The sequence below is a fragment of the Rissa tridactyla genome, chromosome 4 (assembly GCF_028500815.1).
Source record: "Rissa tridactyla isolate bRisTri1 chromosome 4, bRisTri1.patW.cur.20221130, whole genome shotgun sequence".
Taxonomy (NCBI): Eukaryota; Metazoa; Chordata; class Aves; order Charadriiformes; family Laridae; genus Rissa; species Rissa tridactyla.
This window is the reverse complement of record NC_071469.1, coordinates 84614660-84642150: the sequence shown is the minus strand read 5'-3', so window position 1 is coordinate 84642150 and position 27491 is coordinate 84614660. Positions and strand designations below refer to the sequence as shown.

At 41.7% G+C, this 27491-nt stretch overlaps 1 protein-coding gene across 1 annotated transcript in view; it reads left to right on the top strand.

Annotated features, from left to right (window-relative positions):
• CDH5 (cadherin 5) overlaps window positions 1–20931 on the top strand; it is a 30017-nt gene extending 9086 nt beyond the window's left edge. Inside the window, exons 2-12 of the mRNA XM_054200236.1 lie at window positions 7872–8074; window positions 10374–10662; window positions 10752–10868; window positions 11624–11788; window positions 12206–12393; window positions 14159–14412; window positions 14990–15132; window positions 15627–15751; window positions 16834–16942; window positions 17219–17464; window positions 18285–20931. Of these exons, the coding sequence (XP_054056211.1) occupies window positions 7886–8074; window positions 10374–10662; window positions 10752–10868; window positions 11624–11788; window positions 12206–12393; window positions 14159–14412; window positions 14990–15132; window positions 15627–15751; window positions 16834–16942; window positions 17219–17464; window positions 18285–18778 (2319 nt within the window). The 5' untranslated portion in view covers window positions 7872–7885 and the 3' untranslated portion in view covers window positions 18779–20931. The remainder of the gene's footprint in view (window positions 1–7871; window positions 8075–10373; window positions 10663–10751; window positions 10869–11623; window positions 11789–12205; window positions 12394–14158; window positions 14413–14989; window positions 15133–15626; window positions 15752–16833; window positions 16943–17218; window positions 17465–18284) is intronic.
• Window positions 20932–27491: the final 6560 nt, after the last annotated feature.

Here is a 27491-nt window from a genome sequence, read left to right as displayed (position 1 = left end):
CTTCCTTAAAGTCCATTAAAAGATCAGCCCAGTAACTAAAACATGTATTTAATTTGCTTCTCAATTACCAGATTTGCAAGTAAGACACTCAGATAAAAACCAGGTTACTACAGATCGATAGAAAAATGATTTAATTAAAGATTAGAAAAGGAATCCTAGCTTGTGCACGTGAAACACAGAAGCAGTCCCTCTTGGTTGGATAATTTAAGTGTGTAAGATTTTTGACGTGACGCATAAAAAAAACCCCTAGCTTCTCTCCAACCTATGTGGAAGTTGCATACTTACGTACATACTCTACAGGTACATAGAAATATTTTATTAGATTGTGTATGTGATGCATTTCCACAAACAGAAATGTTTCAGATCCCCAGACGTACTCACACCACCATTATCCACAAAAGGCTACCAGTCCCTAAAGAACACAGAACAACTAGGCACAATCTACCAGCCCTTCTCTTCCAAGTTTTCCCAGAAAAGGATATGGTTTGAGGTTTTCTTGAATTCTAACAGAAGCCAAATCCAGAGCTGATTCCAAGCTGTATGGGTGTTACATACAAGTAAATCAAGATCTAAGTCCAAACAAACAACAACAAAATCAGCTCTCTCAACAAAATCAGCACCGACCTGCGACAGTTTTTTGTGAGCCCAAGTGCGATCATGACTACGTCTTGCACACCCAGCTGAGGGACAGAGAACGTTCTGTGCTGATACATGTATGGGGGTGCCTCTGTGCTGGTACAGACATGGGGGTACCTCTGAAGGTCAGCGCTGGAAGAACCGGTGTTAGAGCTGAAGTAGCATCACCATCAAAACCATTCCCCTGTTTGTCCTGGAGGTCATGCCTGTATGTAAGTGGTCAGGTTCATAGCAATTCAGAGCCAAGATGGAGAAAAGCATGAAACACAGTGTTTCTGGCCCCTACGATGGCTGACTGCATGTGTAGCACTGCACTGCCCATAGACTAAAGTTAGCAAAGCCCGCTGTGGGCTTGTCTTTCTCAACTCGTGCCTACATTTTTATTTTTGTTAATCTACCCAGCTAAACTATTATCAGGCACATCGCTGATATACAACAAATTCCAGTAAAGCCAGGAGAATGTACTGCTGCGAGATCTGACTCATCCTGCTTCTCTTTCAGACCTGGGATGAGGTGACTTCTAGCAAACAAACTGCAAATCTGTACAGCCCTTTTCCATAAAAGCCTCTTGGCCAGGAAGAAAGGAGACCTTTGTGACCCCTTACAGCTTTCTTCCTCACTCATTTCTCTAAAATCATTCTGTTTACAGTAAACGCCTTCTTACACCATACATATTTTTGGTTCACACAGCCTTTTCATATGCCCTTCTCTGGGTATTTACTGCAGCTCCGCGATCCCGGAGCCAGCACGTCCCTTGGTGGAATGCAAGCTCAGGGAGGACATTCATCTATATTTCATTATTGCTGCTCACCCACCTTCAGCGCACGGGCTCTCACTCACTTCCTTGGAGGGAGGCTTTGTTTCTTTAAAAAGAAACAAGAAAAAAAGCCAAACCAACGCTTGCCTCCCCCATTTTTAGCCAGTTCTGTATCTGAGATAACAGAAAGAGTGGGAGACAAATTTGGCTGCCTGCTTTCCACCAGGAGATGAATCTTTAATGTATACATAGTAAGTATTCATAGGTCTTTTATAACCAAATTTCTTCATTTCTGAAAGAGGACTCCATCCATCCATGAGATGAAGTTGTATTTCATATCACCCAGGAGAGAATTTTCTGGTGAGCTGAACAGACAGGGGAAAAAAAATCATCAATACATTTTTCTCCCCAGACTCACCAGAAACTTGGAGCTGAAATCACAAAGAACTTTCAGGTTAGAATTATTCTTTTTTTCCCTGGAAGAAAATATGAGGAGCCAAAACTAGAAGTGTGGAATTACCTCCTCAGCAATACTGACAGAGGGTGCTGCAGCGTCAACAGCAAGAACCGAGCAGCCTCGAACACCCGCAGGAGAGCTCTCACAATGCTGAGGGATGCGCCGGGTTTTTTTAAAGTAGTAAGTTTAGTTAAGATATTGCTGAAGTGGCTATTCATTCAAAGGTTCCATCACAAGTATAAAATGTCATTTTATAATCAGTTTTCAGGCAGGCACTTGCACTCCAGGTTGTTTAGTCATCAAAGTGGCTATTTACTCAAAGGTACTATCATGCATATAAAAAGTCATTTTATAATCAGTTTTCAGGTGGGCATTTGCACTCCAGATTGTTTAGTCATCAGCGAAAACCACTTCTCAGATTCATAAAATCGACATAAGGACAATCAAAAATATAATACCAGGTAGTCAGGCACTAGGCCCATTTAAATCAGCTCAATAACCTGGAAACAAAAAAGCAGCACAGTGTCCTTAGGAAAAGCCTATTTTTAAATGAATCATTGTACACTGTCAAGGACATGTGACAAGACAGCTTTAGTAAGAAATAAAAGAAACACCGAGTAACCACCCGAAACAAATTATATCTGAAGATGCAAGAAAAAAAAAAAGGATTGCTCCAAGTCCAGTGTTGCACAATTCACTTAAGCAGTTTTTTTGAGTGACGTTACTAAAGTTTGTGGCCCTACCCTAGTTCCCCTTCCCGCTGTACTCACTAGGTGCCCTGAGCCCTTCTCGCGCTGGGGCTCACGGCCGCGACGGAGCATCACGTTCTCACCACTTGGATGCCAAGCAGAAGCTGGAGCGCAGGTAACAACGACAGCGATGTGCTTGCTCTGCTGCCGCGTTTCTCGGGGTTCGTTAGAAGCTGGTTGGAGCAATGTTGTTTAATTATGAGATGAAGAAACCGAGAGAACAAAATCTAAGACTGTTTTGCTCCTGACCCGGGTCCACCATCAGGAGATGGCAAACACATCCAGTCCTCTGTGCTTCAAGTGCACCCTTTGAAAGCGATGTTGCTTTTTATCCAGCTGCAGTACTTTTCACAGAGAAATGAGGAGGCTTTATCAACTTATGCTTGCACAGCCACTGAAGGTGCCTGAAAGGCAGCCTTAAGTATTGCTAGGACTATTTTGTTTTAATATTGTTTTGCCTGCATACAAACATGCTCCCTCTGCAAAGCAAGCGAAGCACATCTTAAACTGCAGGTGTCACCGAGAAAAAGAGAATGCGTTCCCCTCCTGTGTTTGGTATGGTACCTTGCCGTTTCGTACTGCTCACTGCATTCACACATTTACCTTTGGTCTTAAACATCATCTAAATGAGAAATTAATGTTAAAAATGGATTCTGGGTTGTTCAGGGTCGGTTTGTTACTTGTCACTGGGTCAGATTCTGCTGTCGTTGTATCTACCATGGCTTCATGGAGCATAGTAATTTCAGAGGCGTTTAGATCATGTATCAAATTTTTTGCATCTGAAAAAACCACCAATTTTGAAGTGTTGTCTACTCTGTATTGTTAGGTTTAATCCACAGCAATTTCAACAGAATTTTTTGCAGAGAGCTACTGGGGAGGGCACAGCAGATAAGAGCAGGAGAAAGAGTCAGAAAATAAATACTTATTAAACTAAAGCTATCCAAAGTCAATTTTTCTGACAAAACTCTGGTCAAGAAAGTTCCTGAAAGTTTTTCTTGGTTTTTTTTCTCTTTTACGCAGCCAGCCCACCTCCGTGGGCAGGCACCATCCCAGGCTACCACAGGGCCAGTCCTGCACCCGCAGCAAGGGCGGGTCGGGCTGCACACCCCTCGCCTTCGCCCGACGGACTGAATATAGTGTTTTGGGTATTTAGTATTCCCTACATTTACATGGCTGCAGGCGGGACAGCTGAGGTTTGATTAACAACCAGAAACAGCAACATCTCCAGTCCTGTGGAATGGAATAGATTATGTCCTATAGTATTGATTTATCAGTCATTTTGTTAATATTTTCTGCTTTGATGAAACTCATTTTTGCATGGGATTTTTCATTTTCATTTACATGGTTCAGATTCCAACCAAGATACTGTAAGCAAAAAAAATCATACTGTTTCCAGCTCAATCATCAATAATAATTTAATTTCCAGCTTTTCTGACAATCAGGTATGCAAATTATTTGAACAACACTGCCACAAACCTTTTAAAATTTATTTCTTTTTTGGTGTACGATAGCCACTTTAAGCAAATTCCTCTCTTAGGATGTTCTTCATCACTATTTCTAGCAATATTTCTGTTTTTCAGAATGGTTTTCAAAAACAAAAATCCTCTAAGATTAACATAAGATTCTAGTCCAATCAACCAGAAAAATACATCATTTCAGCTACAACTGTTTGCTCATTAACCAAAGTCTCCTTACAGAAACCTGGTTTAACTTTCTTTAAATTTCTTTGCTAACTAAACTAACCTCACATAAGCATTAATAAACATTTTTAGAGCAACGAGTAAACCAGATAGGAAGCAAATACCACAAAAAAAAAACCCAACACAAATGTTCATAAGAATATTTCATCAAATGTGTTTTTATAACACGTACACCTTCTTTATATTAGCTGATCATCAACTTTACAGTTGATTACTTACCAAAACAACTTGTAAAATGCAAACTTTTAATTAGTGCAGTATTGTCAGTATCTCCACCTGACATTTCTTTAATAATGACTCCCAGTCTGGGAAAAGAAACTACACTATATGATTCATGTGTTCCATAAATCAGTTTGAATACCAGAATTTCTCAGTTAACTGTCTATAGTACCCTGCAGACCAAGAGTTATTCGCTAAAATAATTCAACACATAAAATGAGTAATGTTGGTGAAAAAAAACATCATTTGCTGAAAGGAAATTTAAGAGCAAAGCAAGAAACTTCACTATTTGAATAAACCATTCCCTTGCTAACTTTAAGGAACATTTATGGTCCCTGCTTAAATTGAAAAAAGTTTGAATTATTGGTCTAATCAGTCAGAGACAGAGGGGTAACGGGTGACTGCACACTAAGGTAGCCCAGCGATGGGACCTTGTGGCAGCATGGGAGAGGCCGGTCCCAGCACGTCCTGTGCTGTCCCCTTCTCCAGAAGTGTGTGGAGGGGGGTCATTACGTGAAAGGGTGCGTCTTACATCCTTATCTCAGTCCTAGCTGCCACAGCGGACATGAGAAGAAAGCAAAAGCCAATCCCTACATGTCATCTGCCTGTCACCCCTCAGAAGTTTTCTTGCTCCTGCCTCCATGGGAATGCTCTCCCCTGCTTGGGCACGGGAACATCTCTCTCCTGCTACTACCTCTGGCATTTCAAAGGAGATCTGCTGGAAAGGAAAACTATCATGGCCAGAAAAAGAGAAAGCATTTAGTACAGTTTGGCAAGAGCTAACATCCATGGAACGTGGCCTTCACACCAGGACAGTGCCCTTATCCAGTCACTGCTCAGCAGGGGCCTGCTCCTGAAGTGTTTGTATGTGCTGCTGAAGAAGGGTATTCTTAAATATTGTGATGAATTCCGCTACGGATTCAACAGCAACAGACTTCCACCTGCCAAATGGAAAACTTGCTCGGTATCATAGAGGAAGTCTTCTGGGAGTGAGCCTGTCCTACAGAGCCACGGAGATCAAACGCCCCTAAAACAGAGAGCATGCCGAGCGCTCGAGCGGGCAGTGTCACTTCCACCAAAATGAGACGTTTTGAAAGATGCCATGCACAAAGCAGAAGCCATTTTTTGCAAAAGGCTCTTCTATATCCCAGCCTGTGTTCAACCTACAGGGCATCCCAGAGGGCAGACCAAATGCCACCAAACTGCTCATAAAGGAACCGTTAATTTACCAAGGAGGCTGGACAATGACTAACAGGGAATCCATTAATGGGGAGTTAAAGGCAGTGAAGCCCCCTCAAAAATCTAAGAACAAAAAGATGGATTTTCTGAGTGGAAGGGGTAGCTTGGGTTTCAGCTGAAATATGCATATATTTAAAAAGATTCAGTCTAGCGCTTTCAGTATTAATGGCCAAGCTTTCAAACAAGGCCTGAACTGTGAAACACGTACAGGGCACCTACTTCAAAGGAGAGTTTGCCATTTGCTGCATGGATATTCGGCAATAATCAGGATATTACTGCAGTCCCGGAGCTCCTGTGCAGATAACAGTCCACTCCTAATGAATTCCAGCCTTCAGTGTCCAATAAGCAGTGTCCCTGTGTGAGGACACCAAAGGTCCCGGAGCGGCTGGTATCGGTAATCGCCCTCACGACAGCGAGAGAGGTACCGCGAGGAGGGCGACAGGGCACGGCAGGCTCCAAACGCAGCGCTAAGAGAGGAAGAGACTGGGAAAATACTACTGAGCAGTATTGTCCCCAGTTTTCCCAGCTCATCTCTGCACTACAGCAGTGCCAGAGATCTCCGCTGTACCACAGCAACAACAGAAGTTGGTTTCCTTTGGTTATCATGTTTTTTATGAATAAAAGACTATGCGATCACAACAGAACCATTACCAATGCCTTCCAGTTTCCAGTTGTAAAATGTCCGTGTACACAAATAAAACAAAGCAAAGCAACTAAATCTCACTCATTTTCCTAAAAGTATTAGGAGCCAAAGTAAGCGCAGAGAATACAAAAATCTAGCTAAGTCAAAATGTTTTACATGAATCCAGAAAACTGTATAAAATGCAGCTTAGCTATTATAGAGCAACTTCAAAGCCACCTTATTTGCTCACTTCCTACACACTCACAGAGGAGGAGTGTTCCTCAGCTTGTGTACAACAATCTAGGAGAGAGAAAAGCACAGGAAAGCAAATTTTCATGGTAAATAAGGTCTTTTTACTGCCAACAATGCTGCACCACGGGATAACACTGATTGCCTAGTTACCAAAGCGTAATTCTGGAAACGTTTCAGCACCTTCCCGCCGAAAATATTAATTTAATCTCGCATCAAGCAACCTGTGTGATGGCAACTTCTCTATCACAATTAATGGTTTTATTTTTGATGTGCATGCTGACAGCTCCTAAAAGCTAATGGAAAGTCATTTATGTGTAATTTAAAGTCTGATTATTTGAGCATTAAAGTTCCCTGACAGTCCTTTATATTGGGAAGGGGAAATTTACTAAGGAAAGGAATCAGCTTGGCTACATTAAAATAACTTCTCAATCTGAGTGTCAGGCCTACGGTTTGCTTATATTAACATATGACAAAAAAATACAGTTTCACCTGAGCATAATTGCCCAAATTATGTTTCACAAATTATGTATCCCCTCTTCTCAGGTTTTACCACGTTTTAGATGGCAAAACCTGAGAATAGGGATAAATGAACTTATGTGTCTTCAAATGTTTCAAAAGACAAGGAATTGAATCGATCAGCAAGGTAATTTGCTATATTGTACTTGGAATTGATTGAAAATTTCACATGAATCATTTTTTTCATCAAAAAAACAGATTTCATTCTAAATCAATATTTTCCATTTGAAGATACTGACTTGGGCATATTTTGTGTCAGGCCAAACCCAAACATTGCATTTGGGTTTATGAAGCTGGAACACTTCCTTTCAAGTTCAGATAAACTTTCATCTGGCTCAGCCTTTGCTTCCCATGACCACTGTCCCCTCCAGCTCCGCTCTGCAACGGGCAACCTTCCCTGCGGAATCTTCTCTGCAGGTTAACTCTGGTAGCTCCAGTGGATGCTGGATTTTATGCTAGTTTTCAAATCTTGCACATTTTTTTATTTCATTGAAATAGTTTTGTTGCTTTTTACAGTTGTCGTATCATCTAGTTAAAACTGTTTCACAGAAGGAAGAAGCCTGATAGTTCAAATTTTGATTCTACGGCAGATGAAAAGAAACACAGAAAGTAATCAAACTTTCCTATAGAAGGAAAATCCATTTGCGCTTCTATGTGTGCTCTCTCTGATTAATCTGATTCTGTTGTTATTTATAAAGTTTTCATATTTTGTATTACTTTCTAGGCTCCTGAAAGAAGATGAACCACCTTATTCTACTTTTCTCATTGTTCTTGGCTCCAGCATTTGCTGACAAAGAAAGTCAGAAAACAAACCAAAACTTTTCTTCAAACAGCGCCAGTCATAAACGACTGAAGAGAGACTGGATATGGAACCAAATGCATATCAAAGAAGAGATTGATACCCCATTACCGCACCACGTTGGCAAGGTAAATAGTAGTCTGATAGCAATGAAGAATTACAAATGCAGACAGCAAATGAACATCTTGAAAAGTATTACCTGTTTGCAGCCTAGGCAGAATAGCAGAGGGAAAAAAGGAAAAAAAAATGGGACTTAATACCAACACACTAACATGTTAAAACCTTAAGAATGTGGACACGGAGTAAATCAAGAATAATGTCAAAGGGATTCTAATTCTTTTGAAGAATAGAAATAAATTTTAGAGAATGGCAAGTATGGAGCATCCACAGTGAGGAAACAATTGCATTGCACGTGGGTGCACAGTCAGGAAGGAAGTCTGGCGGCTGATGGATGTCGGTATTTTTCTGGCAGCTCAAGATTCTTTCAAAAACCTAGGAGATCAGCTAATAAAAACATATGCATCAAAAACCATACAGTTTACATCTCTCAACGTGGATACAAAAGTGCTATGTTTAGGAATACTGTTACACAATCAAAAAATTTGTTTCACAAAGTGAAAGAAAATAATTTTTAAAAATAATAACGAGCATTGACCTGCCTGCAAACCCATTTTCTTCAGGGCAGCACTCATAAAGTCCTATGATTAACTGCATATCACCCCAACAAAGTTCTTCCAATCTCATCTTTCAAATTGAACTACTTTGACACTTTTCAGATAAATGCAGCTGTACGTTTTCCTCCCATGTACAACAATCAGCATCCGTCAGGGCTGTCTGGGCAAAGTGAAACGGACCTTTCCGGATCAGCGCTGTTCCCGGCAGAAAGCGTGAGGGAGAAGGGGCCACAGGGTGCTCTCAGCTGACATGGGGCATCTCTCTTTCATTTCAGACCAATTCAGTAGCAGATTGAGGAGAACACTTCTATTCCTGGAGCTGTCCTAAATAAGAGTAATTCACTTTGTACCCTGCGCTGCGGTCTTTCAGCGGGGAATGCTGCTGATTGCTTTTGCAATGGCTGTGTTCAGCACATCGCCTTTGCGGGATTGAACACTCGATAAACCCTTTCAAAAAGGCCACGGCGGCGGCATGGCAGGACTGAGTGACAGCTGGGGGAATATGCTGATACGTTTTGATTTTATCGTTCATGACCTTGGCTACTTCCCTTTGTCTGTTCACCCTCAGTTTTAGAAAAGGCAATCTTGGAACTCTATACCCTTTACACTGAATAAGTAAATAAAAATGGAGAAAGAAGGCAGAGACTATACTATCTTTGAGAGAAGGGTGAGGTTATTTCTCGTGTTACATATACAGAGTTGTAAACTCTTCTTCAGCAGCCCCAGCACCCAGAAGCATGATTCAGTATGTGGAATAAGGGAAGAAAATTTTAGCGACACATTTCAAAAAAGCAAACAGAAATGAAAGAATGTTCAACAGTAAATGACAACTATGGGATAAATCAAATCCCAACTACCAAACAGCTGCTATTTATGATAACATCAGTAACAAAAGACTAGAAATTCTTGGTCCAACCCAGCAACTATCGATAAATAGCTTGCTGAAATAAGAATGCTGATATAGTGCACAGAAAATTATGGTTTAAACCTGCTATCAGTGTCCTTAGATGAGTGAAGGTATAGAAAGGGAAGAATCATCAGATTATCTGCAGATTAAATAATGTGCCAAACCATTTGGGATTGGATTAAATTACATTTTAAAACTGATTAATGTTCATTCCTTTTATCCATCCCTATTTCATTGTGTATAATCTTAAATTTTAAGATCTATGGGGTGGAAATTTACTGCCATAGCATGAGCCTGAAGACTGACTATGACAAAAACTGCATGTGACTAAACACAAGAAATCTGTCAGCTATGGCAGGAATCCTGCTAAATGCTACGTAATAGAGACTAATGCTGAATAATAGCTGTGAATATAGATTTGATTCTGTAATTCTGTGAAATCTAAGCAAAATCAGAAGGTTACTTGCAAACAAGAGCAGCTCAAACTGAACGTGGTGGCACGTCCTATTTCAGACATAATGAGGTTAATGATTTCTATGTGTTAACTGCATGAGCAATTTATATCTTTAGGAAATATGAGATACGATCTGAAAAAAAAAATGCTACTCGATATATAAGCAAGCAATTTTCAGTGTGGATGCAAGTCCCACTCTATAACCCTGCATGGCTGTAGCTGCTGTGGTGCTGTTTGTTTAGTGATTCTCCAGATGACATCTAAAGTCTTGATTGCTATTCTGGTTTCAAACTCCATCTGAAGAAGTCATGACTGTGTATCTCCTGGTAGAAATTGTGCTGCATCTGTGCCAGAGCTCACTTTTATCTCTTTGAATTACACTTTCCTTCTAGATCACATCAAGCGTAAGGAACAACAACGCTAAGTACATTATTGAAGGTGAATATGCCAACACCATTTTTAAAGTTGAAGAAACCAGTGGTGATGTATATGCATTTGAGAGGCTTGACAGAGAAAAGAAAGCAGAGTATGAGCTGACAGCCCTCATTATTGACAGAAGAAACAACCAGTCACTGGAACCCCCATCTAAATTCATTATCAAGGTTTATGATATTAATGATAATGTCCCTGTGTTTGTACAAAAGGTATTCAATGGATCTGTCCCAGAAATGTCACCAGTAGGTACGTTCTTCCATCACTCATTTCCCTTCATGTCTCTGGTTAAAAAGCAGAATTTATACTAAATATGCTGTTTGAAAATCCTTTTCTAGGAACCTCAGTCACCAAAGTGACAGCTGTAGATGCTGATGACCCAACAGTTACAGGTCATGCCACGGTTACGTACCAAGTCATTAAAGGAGACGAATACTTCACAGTTGATGACTCTGGTAGGTCAGATACACAAATGTCCTTACCTTACACTTTGAAGAAAACACAGTTTTAAGCCTTTTTCATTCTGGCCAAGCGGGATAATAATTCAAAAATATAATTTTAACCATAATTTAGAGAGATTTTTCATTCACCCACACAATACCAGTGTCTGCATCTGCAAATGAACTAATAAAGTCAGGATATCAGGTGCTATGAACTAAATGAGAAGATAAAAGGTCATTTTTTCCCACTGATGAAGAGACTCACTAGGAGCTAACGTCAGTTCATGTTTTCAGTTTAGCAGAGATACTGTTTCCTTTGACCATACAGCAGAAGGGAATACATAAATTCCAAAGCAGCACTCAATAATCAGTAAACTCAACCCTTTGCTTTCCTAAACTTTCTTGCTTAAATTTTGCCCAGTTTTAAAAATAATGTCAGTATCTTTTGTAGCCGTACTAGTTCTCTGGAGCAAACAACTCGGATGAAGAAGTGCTCAGACAAACTCTCTAGATGCTGTAGTGACCAAGTTTAGACATCATTAAATTGTTTCCAAGTAGCAAAGATCAGTTTAAAGGAAGGTATTGTACAGAATCTCCTAAATATTCTGTCATGTAGAAAGACTTTTAACATTTCTAACCATAGAAAAATACCACTGTAGAAATGCTACTTAAAGCTGAATGTGTGGCATAAGGCAAAAATTTGCTGTCAAAATTAAGAGATGTTGGACATGTTGCAAAATCTAATCATATTCAATGTTAATTTTTCAAAGGTGTGATTTCTACAACAAGGGCTGATCTAGACAGAGAGAATCAATCAACATATGAAATCGTTGTTAAAGCAAAAGATGCTCCAGGGTCTTCTGGGGATTCAAGCACAGCTACAGTCATTATCACTTTAACCGACATCAACGACAACTTCCCAGTATTCAAACACCGTAAGTATAATACAAGCGCAGTATTATTTGGAAACGAAGGGCTGACACGATTATAACCAATTTATGTCAGAGTTCAGCACAATTCAACTTTTCTTAAAAGTAGACAAAAGAATCTTACATATTCAGAAGGTCTTCTGCATTCCAGCCCTAGCTCCATTTCCTGGGTGACACACACCTAGAGGGGAAAATAAAAATCACTATTAATTTCATCACTTTGTACAAGATCTTGACAATTTTGAGAATTAATTATACTTTTATGAAAAATACATCAGAAGTGCTGTCTGTAGAGATACATAATGCTGAATCCTCAATGAAATATTTTTCTTGTATGTCTATAAACTAAGAGCAATTTTTAACTAAGTCCTAACTTCCACGTGCACAGTCTTTATGTCTTTTTTGTTGCTTTGTTTTTAACAGCATCATTTCACTTTAGAGTTCCTGAAAACATTTCAGTAGGAGGAGAAGTTGGCAGAGTCAAAGTAGAAGATATTGACGAACCACAACACCGAAATACAACATACAGTTTTGTCAGAGGAGATTACAGGGATACCTTTGAAATTGTAGCAAATCCATTCACAAATGAAGGAATCATTAGGCCAAAGAAGGTACTTTTCCCAGTAACAAAAAGATGATTATTTTGTTTTTCCATGGGTAACAAGAGTGTTTGGGACTAGCGACAGGAAAAAAAAGAATATGCGTGGAAGTTAGCAGGAAATATGTTCATCCTGAAGCCCCTGCTGTGGGAGAAGGAGAGCTGGGGATTTACTAGCTCAATTTAACTGCCAGGCCTGGGAAAATCTAGAGTTACTGTGGGGACTATGTCAGATACTCCGGTTACGCCCTTTGGGCTCCTCTCAAACTTCAGATATTCAGATGCTTCAAAGAGTCTGTGAATTTAAGAGTTGAACCAACTGACCAAGTCAAAAAATCTTTCCCTTCTGCAGCCCAAGTGAAACCAAAACAGAAAATGTGAGCAAGTCCACCTGACGCTCTTCTAAAAGTGCTCTTTATAGTCTGGCACTTGCTCCAGTCTGAGCCCACAGCTCCCTTACTCGCCTCAGGGTATTTTCAGAGCTTTCCCACTAATTCCTTACAACTCTTTAAAAGGGTCTGGACTCTCCAAAGCCTATATTATGGTTTGCTCTTTGTTTTTTAATTCTCAAACCTGCTTGATTTGTACCAAGGAACATTCCTCCGTTGTGCAGAGCACTGCCAAGCCAAGAGTTCATTGATTTCATTGACTTACAGTTAAAAAAAAGAGGAGGGAGCACTATAAATCACCTCCTGTAATCCTCAAATTGACAGGAACATGTTTTTAACTTCCAAATGTCTCTCTGTAACTCTTAAAACTAGAAATGCCATTAAGAAGAGAAGAAAACTTTAAGGGAAAAAAGTACCAAGTATTCCAAGACGGGCAGAAAGGTCTTCAGCTGTGGTGACACTAGGTGTGAGCAGCTTTCCTTCTCCAAATGCAGCCCTTCCCCTGGTCTTCCCAGGACCTGAGGAACACATTGCTTCCAACTTCTGCCCAGAGGAGGAGCAATAAGAGTCCCCACGCATACACACACTGGGTGATTTGGAATCAGCTCGTCTTTTAACACACAGCGGGCCGAGTTCACCCCACTGCTTTGTAACACACTTTTGGCCATGCACATGTCATAATTTTAAATATACAGCCATGTGAGATAAAATTCCAACTGCCAAGAGAAGGACTGTCACTGCCACTTGCAATGTCTGCTCAAAGGGAAAAACACGAGTCCCCACAATTAACCACTGCGTAGTTCAGGGTGCTTTTGTAATCTCAGGCAATAGTGCAGAGGGGCCCAAACTTTGAAATGAGAGATAGCTCGGGCATTTCTTACTGCCCTACCTCCTGCCCGCCCTCCATTGTGGGATTCCTTTTGTAATCTCAGGCAATGGGAAAAACATGGAAGCGGATGTCGTTTATCACTAACTGCCCCAGCTATCAGTCAGTGCAGCTACAAAGTCTGCCTTGAATGGCTTCAGAACAGAAAGCCTAGCAAAGAAGAGGAATCTGGCCCCCAGCCTTTGAGAAAAACAAGTTTTGGTAGCTTGTTTTAGAATTAAAAATTCTAGAATTAAAAAAAAAAAAGAAAATTATTTAAACCAAGAAATACTCGCTGAACTCAGAATACTCGATGAACCTGTTCAAAACCAGAGCTGCTCAAGCCACTCTATTTATGAAAGAGAAGTTCAGTTTGGAAATACTCCCCCAAGAGGCTAGCTGAGATGCAAACTGGAAATAGTCCCAAACATGAATTAGCACACAGATCTTACATTTGCATAGATTATGCAAAGTTTACTTAGACATCTCCAAAGGAAGAATATCTGTCTTTGTCTTTTCTTTAGCCCCTGGACTTCGAAAAAGTAGCAGAATACAGGTTTAACATTGAAGCGACAGATCCCACAGTTGATCTTCGCTATTTTAAAGTCGGTGGCTCTAGGAGCATTTCAACAGTCACCATTGAAGTCACCGATGTCGATGAGCCTCCAGTCTTCACTAAACTACCATATGAATTTAAAGTGAGGGAAAACGATCCAGAAATAAGAACACTTGGTTCAGTTTGGGCACACGACCCCGACGCAGCTAAACGGAAAATCAGGTAAGGCAACACCAGCTTTAGTAATTCTATTTTGAAGTGGAGAATTTGTTAACAATTCCAAGAATTTCACAAAGAACTGAGACTTTGACCCTATTTTTCAGAATCTGCATGCCAAAAGAAAAAAAAAAAATCTGATTTGATTTTTCCAGCACCGCAGCCATGGGTATATATTGTAACCAACAAATATAAACATAAATTACATTTACACATGTAATTACCACAAAAACTTACTGATAAAGCACTTGCACACTTACAGGAAAATGCATAATCCTGGATATATTTACATGGTTATAATTTATTGTTATTTTTTTTTATTTTGATAACTCCCTCAAGCTTTTGCTTTGACAAGAAAATAGACTTCTGAAACAGCAAAAGACAATAATCTGAAACTTTTCAAACTGATAGATTTTGCTCTCACAGCTTGCATAATCTTACGGAAATATTCTGAGACCGCCTGGTCAAGATATTAATGTAATTTGTCACACAAGAACTCTCTGACCTTCCACAATGAAGAGCCGAAGTGAAACACGGTATTATCATCCTTGCCTTGACATATCTCTTTTTAAACAAAAACCAGATTTATTCGACGAAGAGCTAGTCCTAGCGGAGACTATATTAGGGTATCCGATACTGGAATTATTCAACTTCCCAAGCCCCTGGACAGAGAATTCAGTTCCTCATACAACATCACTGTCGCAGCTCAGGAAATCCTTGAAGATGGTAAGCGCTTCCCACTTCCCTATTGGAAAGAAATCGGTGTACGACTTTACAGCAGGATTGTAATGCATCAAAAAGGAAATCCACAAGCCGAGAGCCTGTTTCCACTAAACTATGCATGAAAGGGAAGCTTGCAGGGTTTGCACAATAATCTTCCAAATCAAATGAGTACCTACAAGCAGGTCAAATACAGTTTTAAGATTTGGCCCCTAGCTATTATGAAAATGCATTCAGATTGTTACAAGGAATAAAAAGGGCATAAGGAAAGGAAGCAGCTTGGGAAACACGGATAAACCTTCCTCATAGATCCTTGATTTTTTAGCCCAGTAGGAAAACATCTGAATCTGTCAAAGGAAAAGTTTAAATGAATGACAGAGCTAGAACCTCTCTGTATGTGTCACGCAGGAGGCGCAGAGGTGGACACAAATAGTAGGAAGAGGGGGGAGAAAGCCCTGGGATTGCAGACATCTGAGAGACCTCTACTGTTGTTGTTTCAGGCCGTCTTTCTGACAGAGAATCACATGCCCAAGTTCACGTAATCGTTACTGATGAAAACGATAATGCTCCAGAGCTTGTCTATCCTGAGGAACCCAGAGTGTGTGAAAACGCTGCACCAGGAAAGGTGAGTCAGGGGGAGAGTTCTTCCCCCAAACCTGAATTATCTAGTTGCAAGCTCAGGCGAAATATGTCTTTTTATAAAAGTTATTCTCAGTTTTCATACCCAAGCACCTGATCACTTCACCAATTTCCAAAGCGTCCGTGGTCAGAAATGTCTCCTCAGGACTCTACACCGTTGGAATATTGACTTTTATCCGCTTAAGCACACGGGCTGCGCAGTTCCTCTCCCCCCAGGCTTTTAAGCACATTTGTGCATTAGCAATTGAACCGCGAAGTACAGTCAAGCCTTGCAGAGCAAAAATTAGCAATTCAGTTGTATCACACAAATGTTCGTAGGTGACACTGAGAATGAAACCATTTCGAAATAGTAAGAGAAACATTGCTGCATATAACGTTCTTGTAGTACTTACCAGAGCGCAAGTATCTGCATGCACAAATAGTGTTAGTATTTGTGGCTTTAGATGTTTGGCCTCAGAAGTATTTAGCCCATATGTATAATGTTTGATTAATTAAGAGAATTTGTCACAGACTGGACCGATGGAATCTGTTCGAACACACAAGGTATTCTTTCACCTTTCATTTAATTTGTAAAAAACCTTTGAGACACAATCATACACTTTTTTTATATTTTATACATCTATTCTACACCCCCCCCGGTTAAGGTTTTCAAAAACAAGCCTGTCATTCAGGGGTGGCAATCTCAATGACATTCAATGACGGAGAGTCACACTTCTAAGTAAGCCGAACACTTTAAGAGACAGCCATCGTAGCTATTATACAATATTATATTATATAATGAGTCATCTTTCTATGAGCATAAGACTTTTTTTATGCTTTAATTACGCAAGATTTCCTCTTGTGTTTCCCACCTGCGAATGAAGGGGCATGACTGCTCTTTTTGAAGAGCTACAAGGAAATTACTTGCCTTGAAAGAACTTGAAGAGGAGCATCACGAGATATCCTTGTCCTGCCCTTTACTGAAGGGTTATAGAGCACACACAGCCCAGCTCTAACTGAAACACCGTCAACTGGTTTATCACCGGGGGCAACATTTACTGACAATTATGACCTCTTCCATCTTTGTAGGTAATCATCAGGATTTCAGCTACTGACAAGGATGAAATATCACCCAGAGGTTTCTTCAAATACTCCCTGGCCACAGAAGACAGCAACTTCTCCTTGGTTGAGAACTACGGTAGCGTACCCCCACAGTGCCTTTTCTCAGCTTGCCCACGTGAGAGACTAGGACACAGGGGAGAAAAGCTGTAGCAATGTCCTGTGACTGCTCTAGCTGAGCCAAGTAACTCTTTATTTTTAAAGGCTTAACCTACTGAAAAAAAAATGTTGTTTGTTGCCACCCAGGTTTCACTGGGTTCCCTAAAGGTTGGGTCTGTCTAAGAGACTGACTGATAATCTATAAGGAAAATCTGGTAGAGATTATCACTTAATTAGATGTCGTTACTTCTTCCAGATAACACAGCTAATATCACTGTCAAATATGGACAGTTTAATCGTGAACTTGCCAAAATCCACTACCTGCCTGTCATCATCTCAGACAACGGTGATCCTGAGCTCAGCAGCACAAATACACTTGTCATCAGTGTCTGCAAGTGCAATGAAAAAGGCAACTTCACTTTTTGTGAGGAAAGAGCTAAACAAGTTGGAGTCAGTATACAAGCACTGGTGGCAATTTTTATCTGTATCTTCACAATCATTAGTAAGTATTTGACTTTTGTAATGTTCTTGGACTTAAAATGTGGGGATCGTTTCATTTTGTTTTGTCTTAACTGAGGTCTACAAAAGCTTTGTGGCTATAATATGGTCACAAAGGCAAAAATACTCTAACTATTTGATTCATCTCACCTGCTCTTTCTATTTGGCCAGTTAGCATAGTTGCAGCTACAAAGCTGTTCATTCTGTTGGAAAGGCTGAGTCCCTGGAAAGGTTATTGCACGTGTGCATAACATACTTGATTTACTGTTACTAGGGTCACATGCAGCTATAGAACAGGAAATTTGTGCTAGGGCAGTAACAATAGGATTCCTGTTTCCAAAGGCTGAACTAGTCTGGAAACCCTTTAAACACTACAGTGAACACATATACATAAATAAACCTGTAACAAACCAGTACCTCCTCTTTGCTGTATTTGGAATCTATCAGAGAAGGGGCAACATTTTTTCTTGCTTGAGAAGAGGCCTCCTTTGCAATTACCACATCAGTAGCATTTGATACCTGGCCTTAAAAGATTTGCCAGTTCAAGGCAGTAGTTGAATCAATGAACTAGTGACATTGTGCATTTGTACTTGTGATTACAGCTCAAGAGGCAGTTGTACAATTCCTGTACAGCCTGAAACACCCTGAGAACATACAAATCCTACAGTTAAACAGTATTATACACCATTTTTTAAATAAGTATGTGTTAAAAAAAACATCACTCCAGAAAAAGACCACTTCAGACTGTGCTCATATCTTAAATGCAATTTGTTTTACTTCCTTACTTCTCTATTTACACGTGCTCATCTAAGTTTTCTTTGCAGTAATCATATTGCTAATTCTTCTAAGAAAGAGACACAAGAAGGATTTGAGCGGTCTTGGGAGGAATGTGGCAGAGATTCACGAGCAGCTTGTCACTTACGATGAAGAAGGTGGTGGGGAAATGGATACCACCAGCTATGATGTGTCCGTCCTCAACTCTGTCCGCAAGAATGGTATAAAGCCGGAACTGGTGCCCTCTCCGTATGCACAAGTCCAAAAGCCTCCTGGAAATCCAACTTCTGGTGCTGGAGAAATGGAAATGATGATTGAAGTCAAGAAGGATGAAGCCGACAATGACAGGGATTTGCTGCCTTATGACACACTTCACATTTATGGCTACGAAGGTGCCGAGTCCATTGCGGAATCTCTCAGTTCTCTGGGATCGGGCTCCTCAGACTCAGATATTGATTATGACTTTCTAAACGACTGGGGACCCAGGTTTAAAATGTTAGCTGAGCTGTATGGATCAGAACCAAATGAAGATTTTGTGTATTAAGCTCAAATTAGCCATGAATTTTCTCCCTCCCACTAGACATAGACACCAAGAGCCTGTCAATGGCCAAAGAAGGACTCACAGCTCTTCACCCAAGCCATGCTAGGATTTCAAACAGACATGAAAAAACCCGACAGCAGTAGGGTTAAAAAGAAACACACAGACCACATATATTGACTTCCCCCAGCACTGCTATCCTTGCTAACATTCAGTTCTTTCCCCAAAATTGCTGCTCGAGGACCTGCTCGAGTCTTGCAGGACACAACTCCTCTCCCTATCCAGATAGACACTTCTCCTGAAAAGTGGTTTTGTCCCCAGTTTCTCCTTCATTCCTCTCCTCCTGCACTGTTTTCATCAACCTGCATCCAAGGTCACCATCCGCTGGAACAGAGCGGTTCAGTGGCTTTGGGAAGGAATGTTTTGGATAACCTCCTGTATCTTCAGTCGGCTGGTTTGCCTGGCCCTCTCGTAACATCTTTATTGATATTCCACGCTTATGCTTACCCAGCAGAGGAGAGGAGGAACATATGGTCTATCACTTAATATTAGAAATTATTCCATCACTTTCGAAAAGAGGCATGATTTTTCCTTCTTTCCAATCTATTAATTATTCTAGCTTTACAGTCTTCTACTACATATACGAGTTACTAAAGATAAAATTAGACAGGATTTTTAGATGCACAATCTGGTTTCATCTGTCCTTTTTAACAGCCTGATGATGATTTCAGGCACTTTTCTGGCGTGCTAGCTAGCAGCAAAATTGGTTTTTCTTTCTGTAAATAGGATCTCGGTGTTACTCAATGGAACATATCCTGCAGGGCAGGAAATGTGGAGATCAGGAGAATGTTAAGACTCCAAATACTGTAAATCTCTCTAGATGGCAACATAGGTCTCTCTAGATTTCTAAAGAGCTTGAATAGGTTTTTTATTCAACACTGTTAAAGCAGTTGTATTATTTCAGGGACAAACAAATGAAGGGCCTCATTACTGTGAAACTGTTTTGATTTTTTTCTAAGCAGGTACTGTAAAACGGGTATTTTCCACCTAGGAAAATATTGTAGGCTTCCAAAGCAGAATGCTACACACCCACACATTTGTCCGCATAAAAGAACTGCAAATGTAAGTAAGGTTTTGGAGCTGCAACTACTATGTCCCTGGGAAGCGTGTGTTTAGTTTCTTGCCTGATGAAGAGCCACAGAATGAACAGAATGAAACTTCCCATGCAGGAGGTTACCCAGCCAAATACATGTTGTAAAAAGCGGGTCTCTTAGGACGATGGCCTGTCACTGGCTTCTGGCAATGCAGATCCCCGTTGCCTTCAACAGGAACAGAGCCCGACCACACAGATACTCAATTTTGCAGAATCTGTGCTGGAGCTGTATGTATTAGTTTAGTTGATTTGATTATTTAAATTTGGTAGCTAACCAAATAACACTAAATCTTTTTTTTTTTCCTAAACCAGTATAGTGGAACCTCGCAAATTTGCTTTTCACTTATTCATGTCATCTCTAATTTACACTCCCTTCCCCCAAAATGCTTTCTTGGCAGGAACTGGCAATTCACTGTAATATGGTCTCACATTTGTCCTCACTACTGTAAAAATTTGTCCAATACATTACTTAGTTGGACACTGATGCCTACTATCATCAATAACACAATCACTCAAATTTTCAAATATGAACTAAAGGAAAACTAAGTAGAATTCTGCCCACCAGTCAAATCAGCTTTGAAGCACATCCTTTACAAAAGAAGTACATTTTGGGATGACAGTCTTGCTTTTATTTTTAATGTGTTCATTCTCTTCTGTTTTGCTTAATCCAGTCAACTGTCTATGCTATTGAGGTTCCACGTGTTAGTATATTATAAAGACTGCTAACTAATAATACTTACAGGTTAAGGTTTTCATCAGTAACTAGGTATTGGCTATCAACAGGTAAAGTTAGTTATGAAATTATTTAGTGCACTAAGTACTTTGGTAAGCATCATCCAGATAGTATTACCTGTAAACGTTATTTTTAAACCTGTTTTATAAAGCTATTTTAAGGAACGCTGTATCAATTTCCACTGTATAAAGATGTTTGCACTGGATAGTTTCTTTTTATATTGCTGTACTGTTTTTTGGTTTTTTTACTACATAAAAGTGAATCTCAAGTTTGCATGTTCTGTGCATTAATGAGTTTCACACAGAAGACAATACCAGGCTTTATAGCACAGTGAACTCAACCATAAAAACACTGGTATCTGTGCTCTAAGTGAACTCAGAGTAGACACAAATTCACCAAAAGATTTTCTGTAAAAGAAGTTTTCTCCCACTCTTTGCAGAGCTGTCAGTAAAGCTCCTGGGTAAGGAGTGCAGTCTGGTTTCAGCAGCTGGCCAGGCTGAACTCCCTGACTTCAGAGGACTCGTGCCTCCCAGCGCTGCAGGATGCATCCCGGTTCCCAGATGTTTGGTATTTTAGCAGCCAGGCACCAGGGTGATTTTGAACCACCACGTTCACTGAGATCCTACCCTTTTTTTTCCTACTGGAAGAGTATCCCTCTCAAACGGGAAAGGACTCTGCAGAACAGACAGTACTAACCCCTGGGTCAGCACAGACCACCCGCCCACGGGGAAACTACACGTGTGCCCACCACCCGAGTGGTCTGTCAGCGGGAGGACAGACTGACGTCTGTCCATGGGAGGAGAGGCTGACGTCAGTGTTACCCCCACGGGAGGAGAGGCTGATGCCCCCACATCACCCCCCAGCCCTGTTCTCCTACCTGCTTCTCCTCTGGCCTGCTCCTACAGACGTACCCGAGGCAGGATCCCTCCGGAGCTTACAAAAAGCTTTCTCACATCCCAGGATTTAGTCAGGACAGCACAGAACAGTACACACCTGTGACAGAGAAAAAAAAAAAAAGAAAAAAAAAGACCCCTAAATTTGTGGCTTCAGATAGCACAGTTTCTTGCTATTTCTTTTCACTACTAATAATGACTATCCCAATATAATCCCAAGATTATTCTAGCGCTTTAAAAAGATCACATCAATTTTCCTCAGATATGGCACTTAGAATTTACAAAGCCTGGAATAAAGCAAAAAAGTTCAATTCCTTCACTGCTAATTGCTATGAGCAAACTCCAGATCAAACAAGCTTTAGCACAAGTTGTATTAAAAACACAATAGATGTGCTAATTATGTTATAATGAAATGCATTTTTCCATAGAGAGAATTTGATTAAACAGCTACTTGCAACTTGTAGCAGGGATTCTCATAAAAGTTTTCATTATTAATTTAATTAATATGCATTTTAATATCTTATCCCTAAAAATATATCGTAAATTATTATTTTATTACATTCAGATGCAGAGGTTCATGCCATTTAATAAAGGTTTTTTACTCCCACCCCATTAGAAATTTTTATGAAATAATGACTTGTGATCAGCATCGTTGATAAGTATTAAAGCAGGGATGAAAAGCTGTTCCAATATTAACACCTGGCACACTGCCGCACTTCCCAGATAGTGCAGGTAAGCTAAGGTCCCGTTATCAAACCAAACTTCCACTGTTCAGAGAAAGAAAGAACAATTGTATCGGTTATTATCTGATTACAGTCCAGTACTACTTATACACTGCTAGGAAGAATATAACAGGAATTAGTTATAAAAGCAAAAAAAAATATAGTATTTTCTGAATCCTTGTTCTTCAACTAGTGGATTCTTCCCTCTTCTGCTTGCAGCAGCGAGGGCTCAGAGTAGGACCAGAAGGGAGCAGGCAAGCTGGCAGTCAGCCCTGCTCAAGCACAGGTACTATCATCCAGCCAGCACTACCTGTCCCCAGCGAGTCACCTAAAGCCACCCCCAAGCTGGGTTTTGGAGCTTAAGAGTTCGGAGTACAAATCCACCTAAATACATTTATTTGAAATGTTTTCACTCCTACGCATATGTCCCATGCAGGGGAGATGCTCACGGTGGCAGTAAACATGCAGATGCAATATCTTTGGCTAGAAATGATAGCTATACTTATTTCAGGTGGGGCTAGGACAGAAAAAAGAATAATTGCCATCTTTCCTGACATATTCTCCCTTCCTATTTTTTTTTTTTTAATAAATGTTTCAAGTTTGAAGGAGTAAGGAATAAAACTCTTGTGGTTTTACCTTCACGTGCTTCCCGGAATGAAAGAAACAAGCAAGATGGTGTCTTTATGATTTAAGAAACTATCACAATTTTACTGTAGCACAAGTCATCAAGTCTTACCAGGAACTGAATAAGAGTCTGATCAGATCAAAGCAGATGATTTAACCTAACCTAGTCCACACAAAAAGCACAACAGAAAACAAAACTGCAAAAACACTCTTTTAGTCTGCATCAGAAAAAGGAAAAGTAAACAAAACCAGCTCTTTTATGAGCAATAAAAACCCCCTGGATCTCCGCTGACCTCTCTCAGCTTCCTGACTTTGTTTCTGCCTGACCTGAAAGAAAAGGGAAAAACAGCGTTTCCTTCCACTAATCCCTGGCGAGGGGCTGTCCCACCTGCTTTCCCACAACACTCTGCTAGTTCACTCTAGTGAACCCCTTCACCAATGCCACAATCAATCATAAATCTCTGTGGTCCTCTCAGTCCTCGTTAAAAAGGAACCACTACTTGAAAGCCAATGCTCTGAATTAAGTTACCAAAACAAGCCGAACAAAGCAAGGCAGCGTTCACCAGGCAAATAAAACACATCTGAAAAATAAGCCAAATAAGGTTTTCCAGAAAGTCAGTAACAGCTGGACTGCAAATGGTCCACGGAGCTCTTCTGGCAGCACCACTAGAGCTCAAGGCCTGACCTGCGATGCCCTCTGCATGGGACATTCTCAAATGGAAAGGTTCAAAAGGAGACACCATGGAGCCACCTGCTGCTTTGCCCTGCAGAGAACCTCCACCACTGCAGATATTTCTTCGGACAACATCAAGCCACTACAAACTACTTTTATGCAACTGGGGCAGTACAGAGAAAACAGACTGAAATGTGAGTCCAAATTCCCTCATTTTAAAATGTCTTTTCTGAACAGCTGTCCATGCTTTCCTCTCCCCATTTAAAGAGCAAACCTGAAGAACCTAAAAATGTCAAAAAGCTGAAAGGAACTTGAAGCACCAGATTTTACTGCTGCACTTACTGCACGCAGTATGTCCCGTACCACAGATGTATAAACGCAGGCTGGTGCAATAGCAGGAAATCCCAAGTGAGTGTAGCCTGAGTCAGTGCTGTCAGGACGGTGCCGTTTGATCAAGTGAAGGAAGGAAGAAGCCGACCTCACCGCCAGCTGCGGGGACCGCTGGCTGCCGTGGCCAGAGCGGACGCCTGGTGGCACCCCATGGCAGCGCTGCCGGGAGCGGACGCCTGGTGGCACCCCATGGCAGCTCTGCGGCAAGGACCGCGGCAAGGACCGCTCCCGCTCGCTGCTTCCAGGGCTTCTCACCCTCTGCTCTGCTCTGCTCCATCACCTCGCACCGACATCTTAATCGTGCGCAATAAAACTAATCCTTCCACAAAGTTAATTCAATCAGTTTCATGCTTTAACGCTGATTTCACAAAAACACTCAGAGCTTTCCAGAAGCCAGAAAGGCTACAAAGCCTGGATTTATAAAGGAAAAAGCAGTGAGCTTGTTCAGGCGTAAGTTTTGAAGGGCATAAAGGGCAGGGAAATAGCTCTGGGGAAAGGATGCGGCTCCAGATGTCGTCTTCATTCATACGTCTGTCCAGATCTCCCTACTTGGGGCATGTTTGCCTGGCTGCCAGAAGCACTCAAACACTAAGTCCTGCTCATTTGTCATATGACATTGAAATCTGTTTTTAATGATAAAGATGTTGTCCAACGCTACTTAAAAATATTTTTCCTTCCAAAGCAAACTGCAACTACTAATCAGGATTTTCTCAAGCAATAAAAAATATTTAAATATTTTTTATTTTCAGTGACTCTTGCAATTCAGTTGGGTTTTCATTGAATGAGTGTATTTGTGTATGAACTCATGTATTATCCACTAGTCATTATTTATTCATTATTTATATATTGTAACCACGCAGCAAAACTTTCCCAAGTAGTCATACAAACAAAGCAGGGGGAAAAAAAAAAGTATCAGGAACCTCTCAGTGACCACCTAAAAGCAGAAAGTATTCACAGAAATCACCTGTCACACAATTACTGATTAATGGCTTCACGAAAGTCAAAGACTCCTTGCAAGTGGACTTAATTCAGTATTTGTAATCAGTAATTTAAAAAGGCTCCATGCCCTCCCCTATTCCTGCTCCTCTGGACAGAGTACTGTAAGCCTGCAGAGCCCAGCGTGGCAGCAGAGGCCGGCTCTGCCTGCGCAGCTTCAGGCTGAGCTCAGGCTGGCCGGTCACAAAGCAATAGAGGCAAACACCTCTGCCAGTTTAAAGGCTGTTTATAATGTTTTACTGGGCTAAAGTTATGATAATGGTTTACGGCCGAGTAAGCGATTGTGCACACCAGCAATCTACTGCGTTTCCCACAGCGTCTTCAGCAGCTGCTTCTCAGCCCACCACCTCTCCTGGTCACTCTGCTTTCCTCTCCCAGCCAGCTCCAGCTCTCTTCCTCCCCCTCTGCACAGCGGCAGCCGTGATGTCCCCCTGTTCCTGTCCTCAAGGAAAACATCCAGAGCCAGAACCAGCCCCAAAAAACGCCTGGTGCTCCTTATTTCAGGTCACTCCCATAGGAGTTGTGCTAGATGACACTGACACCACACTGATGGGAGTCTCAGCAGAGCCATTCTCCCATAGGAACAGGCAGAATGAAATGCATGGACCTCTTTGAGCACCGGTACGACTGACATTGGCAGCACTGTGACAAAGGACTTGGCAGCAGCCACCACCTCTCCGATCCCACCTGTCACTCCTTAATTACTATTTTGCCATGCTGCAGACGGAGCACTCACATCCATGTCATACTCAATTCCCAAACACAAGACTCTGCCTGATCCTCTGCTCTTGCCAGCACCAGTTTGCAATGCACCAACAGCAGGAGGGCTGGGAGTCCCAGCACCCCCACTGCACCCCCTACCCGCTGCCACCCTCCTCTTGAATGCTGGATGACTTTGCAAAACTTGGTGTAAGAATATGCCCCAAAACAGCTCCTTGACAGCAAGCAAATCCTGCTAGGATGGGGAGAGAGAAACAGCAGCACATGAATTTGTATGTCAGAAACAGGAGAGGAAAAAAAAATTATTTCTCCCTCTGATTCAGAAAGTTATCTTATATACAAGTAGCAAATTCTCTGTAAGCAGAGACTGGCCTGAGGGACATAATCCCTCACTCCTCGGCAGCAGCTGCGCCACCTCAGGCTGCTCCGCTCACCCATCTGTCCCCTGGTGCACGTGGGTCCCATCCTCTCTGCTCCCACAGACGCTGGGTACCACACAGCCGCAGCCAGGGCGCTGCAAGCAAACCTCACGGGACAGAGCTCCCACCTGATGAGCCCCTTCTCTGGTAGGGAATCAGAGCGCATTTCAACACCTGCAGCTGAAAGTAGCTTCGGATTTCTTCCTAAAACAGTGGTCCTAGCAGACCACCAAGCAGCAGTGACCTCACAGGCCAGCAGGTCCAGCACCTCTTACAGGCAGCCCTGCTTGCATGGCCTTGGCCAGCTTGAAGGGCAGCCAGGGGAAGCTCTGGGAAGCTGCCGCCATGACTTACCACACCTGGGTGTACAGCAGAGCAGGCACCTTCCTGGTTGAGGAATTACTGTTTGGACAGGAGGGAGGATGGATAGAGATTATACCAGTAATATACACAGCTGGGGAGACCACGAAGCTCTCCTCTGTATCACTCAGTTGGGTGAGAGCCATCCACATGGATACTGAAACTTCCCAAATGTTAGAGCTAACTACTCCAGCTTTGAGTGTCGGACCATTTCCCAAACCTGGAGTATTCTGTCATTGCAAACATGGGGGGCAAGAGTGCAGTCTCCTCCTAATAGCACCATAGAATCACAGAATCATAGCACAGTTTTGGTTGGAAGAGACCTTTAAGATCATCAAGTCCAATCTTCACTGCCAAGTTCACCACCAAACCATGTCCCTCAGCTTCATGTCTACCCGTCTTTCAAATACCCTCAGGGATGATGACTCCACCACTTTCCTGGAAGCCTGTTCCAAAGTTTGACAACGCTTTCAGTGAAGAAATTTTTCCTAATATCCATCTTAAACCTCCCCTGGTGCAACTTGAGGCCACTTCCTCTTGTCCTATCGCTTGTTACTTGGGAGAGGAGACCAATGCTTGAGAATGACACAAGCTCTGCAACTGCATCCAGGTGAGGATACAGAGCTGCAAAAACCCCCAACCTTTGTGATCAATGCAGCCAGGACAAGGACAGAAACACACGATGGCCATGCCCAGTTGTGTTGCCTTCTAAGTACTCAAGAGCACTCGCCAGCAGGAGCAGAAGGCAAGGCTAGCAGGGACCCACCGAGAAAGTCAACCGTGCAAAAGAGCTGGCATCAAGGAATACCCCTAGAAAGCTAGCAGAGGGCAGACGCAGGGCAGTCAGCAGTACCAGGCAGCAGAGCTATGTCTCACGCTGACACTAAATCATTATCTCATTCTGTTGATTTGGCAGTGACCACTTGCCACCTGACTGCGTAATCACATCTTGAACGGACTCAGATTTGTCTCTCAGCACCTGCAGGGATCTGGCAAAACTGCTCACCAAGCCAGGCAGGGCAACCGCGTGGAGTAA